General features: G+C 39.0%; 1 protein-coding gene across 1 annotated transcript in view; it reads left to right on the plus strand.

The window, feature by feature from the left end:
• Positions 1–9,312, plus strand: part of LOC104168705 (inorganic pyrophosphatase-like) — a 34,970-nt gene that overhangs the window by 10,537 nt on the left and 15,121 nt on the right. The window contains exons 4-7 of the mRNA XM_009709380.1: positions 644–697; positions 3,172–3,291; positions 5,675–5,761; positions 7,066–7,192. Coding sequence (XP_009707682.1) covers positions 644–697; positions 3,172–3,291; positions 5,675–5,761; positions 7,066–7,192 — 388 coding nt within the window. The remainder of the gene's footprint in view (positions 1–643; positions 698–3,171; positions 3,292–5,674; positions 5,762–7,065; positions 7,193–9,312) is intronic.

Genomic DNA, 9,312 nt, shown 5'->3' on the forward strand with positions numbered 1-9,312 from the left:
AAAAGTGATTCCATCTGACATGCCACTGATTGCAGTAGGGGCATGGTACTTATGAATGGTGAATTTAATTTAAATTTACTTGGAATTTGCTGTCAGGATTGTGCATAGCTTGTGATCTCGTGGAAGAAATGCTGAGTGACAGTTAGGATTTTCCTTTGCTTTTTTGCTTTCCACATTCCAGGTTTTTTTGGGAGGAGAAGATCATAGAACCATTGGAATTACTTTAATCAGACTGTGGCATTGACCCTGATAATGGTATTTATTTGTTGCAGCTGCTGGATACAAGGAGCAAAAATATGAATATTTGAGTCCGCTGGAGCTTTAATTGCAGTGTAGTTAGAGAGTCAGTCAAGTCTTCAGTTGATTTAACTACTTTTTTTTTTTCCCTAAAGATTTCTGCAAAAGTATATTTTGTCCTTCCTGAACTGTTGCGATTTCTGATACCAATGCGAGGAAGGATGAACCAAGGAGGTTGAATATCATTGTGCGAAACTAAACAAATTGCACTTAACATAAAAGCAGCTGGAGCAGAGAGATGTGATGTGTGTTGCTGCTGAATATGGAGGAGAGAATTTGTCTTATTGTAAAATACTAATTGTCAAGTGGATTTTGTTTTCAGTTCTGTCATTGTGTTTTGTTTTAGGTCGTGTTTAATATGATTGTAGAAGTGCCTCGTTGGACAAACGCAAAAATGGAGGTAATTGAGAAAAACATCTTGATTATATAGGTATTTATGAAAGTTATAACAATGCAGTGGCTTCCAATAGCCAGAATTTAGTCAGTGTGTGGATTACTCTTTACACATTAAATTTTCTTTTAAATGAATTTGAAGTTGTGAATACAGACGCTTCCCTTGCGATTATAAGAAGTGTTGAGGTTTTAATTTTGGTTTTCTTCCACCAGTGAGCACTGCTTCTTGACAGCCCTCTGACTGCAGAGTGCAGCATACCTGCAAGAGGCCTAGAGTACTGACTTGCAGGATGTTGTCCAACATTTAGTCGTACTCTTGCTCTTAGAGCGTTCCACTCAGAGGATTTAATTCCTCTCACTTCCACTGTATAGCGTGCTAGACCAAATCCTGACAAATGGAGTTGCAAATGGAAAAACATTTCCTTGTGTCAAAAAAAATACTTGGGGTCCTCACTGACTGAAACTATCTACTCCTGTAGGGAGATATTTTAAAAGTAGAGCCTAGTGGGTTGTTTCTCCACAGTTAAACTATAGAAACTGAGTAATGTTTCATCTGTAGTGTTCGTGAAACAACAGATCTCCCCAGGATATGTCCTATCTTCCTGAACATTTGTATTCATTTTAGGGATGCTTCCTGGATGCTTTTAAGGAAGTTTGTGGTTGAGCTGTTAACTATTTTGGTTATTAAAAATAACACCAAAGAACCTCCCCAGCCTGTTATTTCAGAATCTTGTTTCCTTCTTTCCCTGGTGCTGGAAAATCATTTGAACTGTGTTTAGCACCACAGTTGTTACTCTGCAAGCAGGGTTACTGTGGATATTTACCTTGTGTTTAAGATGATGATTTATCGCGGAAGCTGAGTTCTTCTCTGCAGTTTCCCTTTGACAACACTATTTGAACTCTGCGTAAAGCTTAGGTTGCTCTCCCTCCCCTTCTTTCGCACATTACGTTGAGGGTGAAAAGTTTGCTGTCCTGTTAGGTTCAGAAACCAGTGGGTTTAGGCTTTTCTGGCTTGATAGAGGAGACCAGATGTAGTTCTCTAATCTATAACTTTTAATACACTTGAAATTTCCTGCAGTAATTGTTAAGGCAGTTGCCTTGCCTTGCCATTGTGTCCTGGCAGTCCTTCAGACCAGGCTGTGGCAAAGTGCTAATACCAGGTCTTGTCTGTATCTCCGTGCTGAGATTCCCTCATGTGGAATGGAGACTGGAGGAAATTACACCTTGCCTTAGGATGAATGTTTCCCGCTGTTACATCCCCAGTGCCAGATCTGCTCATCAGTTTGTTGTATTTCTGTTGTTCTTCTCTTGATTTTACTGAAGATGTGTTTCGTGAGACTTTTGTCTGTTGTTGTCAGTTACTCTTCTTTGTCCCAGTTCATGTCAAGAAAAAGCATTGCTGAGATCCACTTCTGTCAAAGTCCCTGGTGGCATATTTGAGGTCTTCACTGTTAAGTTATGACCAGAAGCAGGTAGAATCAAGTGTGAAACCAGAAATGTGTGAACCCTGATCTCAGCTCTTGGGAAGGGTTTACTTGTGGAATAAGTGCATGGTATTGACAGGTTAGTGTGGTTCAAAAAGGTGGAATTCCTTTGGGGTGGCTTTGGTGGTGATGTAAAATGAATATGGACTAAGGGCTGTGTGCTTATGCACACAAGGTATGTCCCACCTGAGCCGGCATAACCACTTGAGCATGTCACAAATAGGAGGCCATTCAGATGACTGTTTGTAAGCAAGGGCCAAGCTAACATGGATTGAATTGTGGTGTGGAGTGTCAAAAGGATGGTTACAGTGAATTAGCTGATGTGTGGTAGGTAACTCGTATGGCAGTGGGTTTGTATTTGAGGCTTTGGGGAGGATGATGACAGTAATAAACTGTTCAGCTTTAATTAGTTCAGTCCTTCTGCGAGTGCTTCTTTGGGAGTAAGAATGCCACCTTCTAATGCTAGCTTAACTTCTTCCAAATTGTGTTAAGTTGGCATTCGGTGACTAGTCAGAACTTGTGCGTACTAAAAAGCATTTGTATGCTGAGAGGTGGTGGAGAGCAATGAACAGAGGGTGAGAAGAAGGTGGAACATTTCCCCTATTGCTGTCAAAGCCCTTGTTGTCAGAAGAACTTGTGCCATCATTTGGATATCTGTTGAACTTGTACTATAAAGTGTAAGAGCTTCTAACTTAAATTCCTTTCAGTATTTATGTTTGACCATGACAGTATCCTTATAAATTTATGACTTTCTTGTCTAGATTATTTTTTTTTCTTGCATACTTCACAACATTATTTAAAACCTTAATAAGCTGCTTTTTGAACATGACCCTTGAGACATAGAGTGAGGCCATCATACTTTTAATACTTCTCAAGCCACAAGAACATGCTCCCGGATGGATCTTTCTAACTGGTTGGGTACAGAATGAATTGCTTTCCATTTTACCGTTCTCTCTTCTCTTTCTCTCTCTCTCTCTCTTTTCCATGATCTGCTTAGATTGCCACTGAGGAGCCATTGAATCCCATTAAACAAGATATAAAGAAAGGCAAGCTTCGATATGTGGCAAATATCTTTCCTCATAAGGGTTATATATGGAATTATGGTGCCCTCCCACAGGTAACATTTTTGTTATAATGGTGAAAGTTTTCTGTCTTCTGTGTAAATTGCCTTGTAAATCTTGGGTACTGCTTGAATGCAAATCAGCTGCAAGAGGGATGTTTCTCATTGATACGTTTGTAAATTAGGATTTTTTTTATGTTGAGCTTTATCGTGTCCATAAATTTTGATTAGAATTTGGGTGTGGGTGTAAATATGTGCTGTGTTTCAGGAAGGAGTTAAATGATCAAGAAATCTCGAGTCTTTATTCTGCATCTCTGTACTGTAGTGACAGAATTAAACTGTCATGGTCTGCCATTCAAGAATACTTTGTCAAGTAGCCCTTTTCTGCTTAAACAAGGCTTTTTTAAAAAAACTAATTTAGGATTTTCATGTATTGCAGCATAAATTTTAATTGGGACTTCTTAATATCTTTAACAAAGAGGAACTCGAGGGCTGTTCTTTTTTAGATTAAACCTCAACTGCCTTAGTTGACTTTTCTCTGAAGCATGAGACTTTACCGATCATGACACATTCAAAAATTTGAGCCTTGAAAAAGCCCAACTAGTGCCTGACATTTTGAGCATAATGAAAAGTTTTAAACTTTTTTCATTTGTGTGAATAACTCATTGGACTTAAATTAGTACTGAAGAACATGATGGCACTAGAAGAGAGTGACTTATTTTCTATACACTTAACGGCATAAGCAATGAAAGTTTACTCCTGAAAATCTACTTATGTATTTGATCCTTGAAGAGAGGAGATACCAGGTAGGTGCTGGAGTATAGCAGTGAAGTTCTTAGCCAGTCAGCAGTCTCAGTAGACAAACTTTCCAAGTAGGTATAGCTGGGAACCAGCAATTCCATTTGAAGTTTTGAAATTGGTGTATGCCTTAGTACAAAGCCAAAATTAAACATTTGCGTTACTTTCCTGCACAAAGTGCATTATTTTGGACTGATGACACTTCTTGCAGGAGAAATGTTCAGCTCCCGCTGTTACCTTCTGAGTCAGAGAGGGCTGGAGGTTATTGTTGTTTTTATTTTCTGTAATAACTTTAAAATACCAGTTGGATCATTACACTTCCAATTATTGAAGTCTAGATGATACACCAGATTCCTACTAGCAGCTGTAACGGACAAAATCCAATTCAGTATCTCCATTATCACAAGAGGACTTTTCATCAGGATCAGCAGTTGCCAGAAGTTCAACCCTAGTATATGGCTTAAAGATATGCGTTTGTGGTTGCTGTTTTACACTGTGAAACAGAGAAGAAAAAAATGACAGCGGGACTATCATCATTGCAGGAGTTGCTGTACTGTCCAGAGAGCAATACCATTTCTAGCAAGCTTTCGTTCTAACCTACAGGTGGAGGGGTGCAGCGGAGCAGGAGAATAATACTGATATAATGCAACCTTAAATAAAAACCACTTTGGAAGAGTACTGGAAAAATAAGTTTTAAGTTGAAATTCTCTCTTGACTCTGCTTCAGCAATTTTTTGGTAATGATTCTGCTATCTAAACACCTAAGCATTTACTTTTCACCATTTTGCCTTTTAGTATCAGTCAAGTTCTCAAGAACAAGTTTGGGGTGGAGGTTTGACCATGGACAGCAGGGGCTAAGAGTATAGCTCCTTGAAAAAAAAATTTTGTAACACCTTTGCAACAAAACTTCATTGGACTCAAAATTCTTACCAGGAAAACTTCTCAACTTTAGAATGAGTTGCTCATTACTAGCCAGTAAAAGACAAAACAAGTCCTGGTCTAGTAATTAAGTTAATATAACTTGGCTATGATTCCTTGCTTGTACAGAGCTCAGAACAGGGATTTGAACTTGCCTCCTGGAGAAGCTTCTTTGGTCTTAAGCTGTTGGCTGTTCTTGGGAGTGTACACATCTCAAAATACTCATAACTATTTCATACCTAAACACTTTAAAAATCTAATTGGGCACTGACAAATCCATACCTAGGAGCTTGGTTAGCTCAAAGCCTAGATGTATCTGAAAGCAACTTAGGTTAGTGCCATGGTATTTAAAGAGTACAATAAGAATGTATTTGTAGGATGTCCTGGCTTAATCCCACAACCACTAATAACCAGAAAAATACATACTCAGTGTCCTCTAATTCATTAGTCACTGCAATTTGATAAAGTCTATCAGCTGAGTCATGGATGAAGTTAATATTTTTGTTACTATGCCGTCAGTGATCCTCATGTTGTCCTCAGTATGAGGATGGGTTACTCAATGTCAGTCCATTGGCTGTTTGTTTTTTTTCTTTTCCCATTGAGCAAGACCATTCTCAGATGGCTGATGTTTTTATTGGTGTTTTTATTAATCGTAGTAATTTAGTGGTTAGTTGAACTGTAGTTGCAGATCAGCTGGTAACTGATGATTCTCCTTCCTTTGACAGACCTGGGAAGACCCAAACCATACGGATAACGTTACAGGATGTTGTGGGGATAATGATCCTATTGATGTTTGTGAAATAGGTTCAAAGGTTTGTCTTTATCAAGATTAATTTAATTTATCAATGTTAACTTAATAATTTGGTAACAATTTTTGGAAGAGAAAGGCAGATGGAAAACAAGAAACGATGGTAATAGTCTCAGGGGCTGACAAAAGTATGAATATAGAGGATCTGAGGAGGGAATAGGTAAGGAAGTGGTGGATATTTAAAAAGGAGGAAAAAAGCAGGATTTGGTAAAGTCTGTGTACTGGATAAAAGGGAAAATAAGAGACCGCCACCCTGAAGTTCTGTGGCTGGACAGTGAGTTTTGAGTGAAGGAGGGGAAGGTTAAGATTTTTGGGAAAGGAAAAGATTTCTTTCTTTTTCCCCTGTTGGCAGTATTGGAGCTAGGAATAGGTTTCTGAAAGATGAGGAAGTGTGGTAGCGTCATACACATAGAATTACAAGGTCAGACCCACAAAGGAGGTAGGTTTGAGGTTTCTCGTGGGTGCAAACAGAAATAGAGCACTCATCTCTAGAGGAGAAGACTGGAGCCTGTTGCAGAGTTATGAGATGCATAGTGAATGGATGAGAAGGAGGTGCAGCAAACACCATTAGCAGGTATAGGGGAAAGGTTTAGCTCCCTGAAAGAAAATTCTACGTTTCTGGGGGCAGCAGAGAATGGAGCAATCCTCTGTGGTATCAAAGATGAGGTTATGAAACGGATGAGTTTGGAAGAGGGATCTCTTGGGATATTTTAGTAAGGGAAATTTAATTGGTGACCTCAGTGAAGGTGGCTTTTTTTGAGGAAAGGAGCCTAAAGCTGAATTTCAAGGGATCCAGAGAGAGTTATAAAGGGAACGTTTGCTGGTAGGGAGAAGGTTCCCAAGAAAATGCAAAAAAGAGTTGTGCTGATGTTTCTGGGGAAGGAGTGTGTGTTTATATGTGTATATTGAAGTCTAGAGGGAGGTACAGCAAGAGATAGATTAAGACCAAGAGCTGAGAAAGCAGAGAGTCAAGAGGCAGGAAGGAGATAAAAAATAAGTATGAGATACTTTTGACTTGCAGTTTGGGCTGAAGATCAAGAAGATGTGGGGGAAGTAGGGTGGAAGAGAAGGGAAAATTTTCTAGCTTGTTGTCTGCTTAACGTTGACTGGAGAATTGAGGGTTGAAGAATAGCAATAGTGGGAGAAAGGCTGGTAATGTTAAAATAGATGTGTACTGGGTTTACAGATCTGTCTTGTAGTTCTATTTGTTGATGCTCAAAAATGTAATAAAACTATTTTGTCTGAAAGGTGAAAGAGAGATTCCATGTAGTGTTTTCCAAATCTTTGAGAAATTATGTTCTGTTTCAGATTCGTTCTTCTGGGGAGATTGTTCAGGTGAAGGTCTTGGGTGTTTTAGCTCTCGTTGATGAAGGAGAGACAGATTGGAAGATAATTGCTATCAGTGTGGATGATCCAGAAGCTCAGAAAATCCATGGCAAGTATTTTTATCTTAATGCAAGTTACATCAGCAGCGTGCACAGTAGAATGGTACCTGAATTTAGACCACCCAGGACAAGAAGAGGCAGACAGTGGAAAGGCAAGACTTTTTTTCTTCTTCTTGTTTAAATCAGGTGCTTCCCTCAAGGAGGGCATATGTGCTTTCACACTAAGCTTTTGGAAAGGTTCACTTGGATTTTTCAAGAGAACCTGTCATGCAGAAAGTCTTTTGACTTCTGAAACACAGCTGCCTTAGAAAGTCACCTCTTAAAATTACAGGCTTATCTCCTGTGTAATAGTGCATATTTACCCACTCAAATTACGTATTACACTGCTGTTTTCCTTATTGAAAGTGTTTGTTCCGTTTATATTTGCAGGCATTGTGTTGTGTTCTGAAAAGGGCTGTATGTTTCCAATGTTTTGTCACTTGTAACTGGGTTACTTCCAGGGTTTGTTGCCTAGTATGAACAATTGGGTTTCACCTTTAGCTTGAAAATTTGCAAAGTAAACTGCTAATGCAGCTCACAGTAATATCAGCCTTGATGATGACTAGCTGTGCAGGGGGAAATACCCTGTCCAGACTTGTCCTCCTTCTGACCATGCTTCCGGTATCCAAATGAAATTCAAGTACTAAAATGTGTCTCTCTGAATAGCATGTGAGGTGTGATTCTGCTTGCAGACTGATCGATAAGAAGATGATACAGATGTGTTAAAACTGCGGGGAGTTAGGTTTTTACAGCACAGGTAAAGTGTAGCTTTTCTCTGGATAAATGGAGGTTCACTTCCTCAAATGCAATGTTACGAGGAATCATGAGAATTAAGCGGGGAGGTTTGTCTAAAAGTTAGTGATAGTTATGAGATGAAAACCCATATACACCATCAGGTATGTATGATCAGAGCCTGCTCTTTGTTGGTAGGGATTACCCAGGCACAAAGTGGCCTTCCTGTAGGAATAGGGCTGTCCGGTAGCTTTTTAAGGAATTATGTTTCTCGACCGTTGAGGTTTTTTCCTGGTTTCTGAATGTAAAGTAAGTATATCACTGGACTGGCCCTTCATTCTCAGTTTTCTTGCAGGTTACTTTCACATGGAGAATACTTGGCTTGTGGGGAAAGAATGGGAGAAGAGGAAATGAGGAAAAGGAAACTCTTGGGTTGATGCTGATTAAAATCATTGGGCAGATGAATTACTACATAATGTTTATGACTCTTTAACTACTTTGACAGTTAGAGATTAAGAAGTTCAGCTTAAGGAAATAGTAAGTAATAGTTTGCTGTTAATGTTAGTATCAATTTAAACCTCTGTAATGTGCGGTGAAATGTGATATAAGTGTCAGTAGTTAAAAGACAAGTAATTAACACTTTATTTCTAGACACTGTTCTGTTTAACTCTTACCTTTTTTCCTTAACAATTTTGGAGAGAGTTTAATCAGAAAAGTGGGTGAGAGAATTTAAAAGGAGCCCAGTAAGTAGGGGCAAAACTGGGACAGTTTATGCCACTGGGTTAAGTAGCTCTATTTGAAAGCCCTCTGTTTTGTTTTGCTTTTTGGTTTTTGGTTTTTTTTTTTTCAGGTAATGACTGATTTATGTCAGCTGTGTTACAGGTTTAGTTTGTTTGGGAAGGTAGTAAGAGTTTTAGTCTTGTTTTGGAAAAAAAAAGAGGGGTGGGGGGGAATGGGCAAACCATTGCCTGTAGTTGATTTCTGTGTGCATCCTTTCTTATCAGAGAATAGGTGCAAAACTTCAAGAAGAGAACTGTCCTTCTGAGGTTCAGAGAAGTGCAGAAATATTTACCCAGTTTAATATGATTTCCCTTTGGGATTTGGGTTGCAATCCAGGACTTACAAAAGGAAAGAAAAAGGGGAAAAAAACAAAAAAGCCCCCATCTGCTTTCACAAAACGTGGCTAGCTTGCAATGTTTAACAGCAATCCTTCTTGAGTCTGAAAACAAACAAATCTGTTGGAATAGGCAGTACAATATGTCCTTTTACACTTGTTTTCCCCCCTTCCCAAAGATGTTAATTATTTCAGCATAAAGGGATAGCAGCTACAGATAAAAACTGGTATCTCCCTCAATAATTGACATGCTGCTGTGTTATGGTGTTGGCCTCCTAGGGAAAG

Source organism: Cariama cristata, unplaced genomic scaffold (genome assembly GCF_000690535.1).
Source record: "Cariama cristata isolate BGI_N322 unplaced genomic scaffold, ASM69053v1 scaffold9151, whole genome shotgun sequence".
In the NCBI taxonomy this organism is placed as follows: Eukaryota; Metazoa; Chordata; class Aves; order Cariamiformes; family Cariamidae; genus Cariama; species Cariama cristata.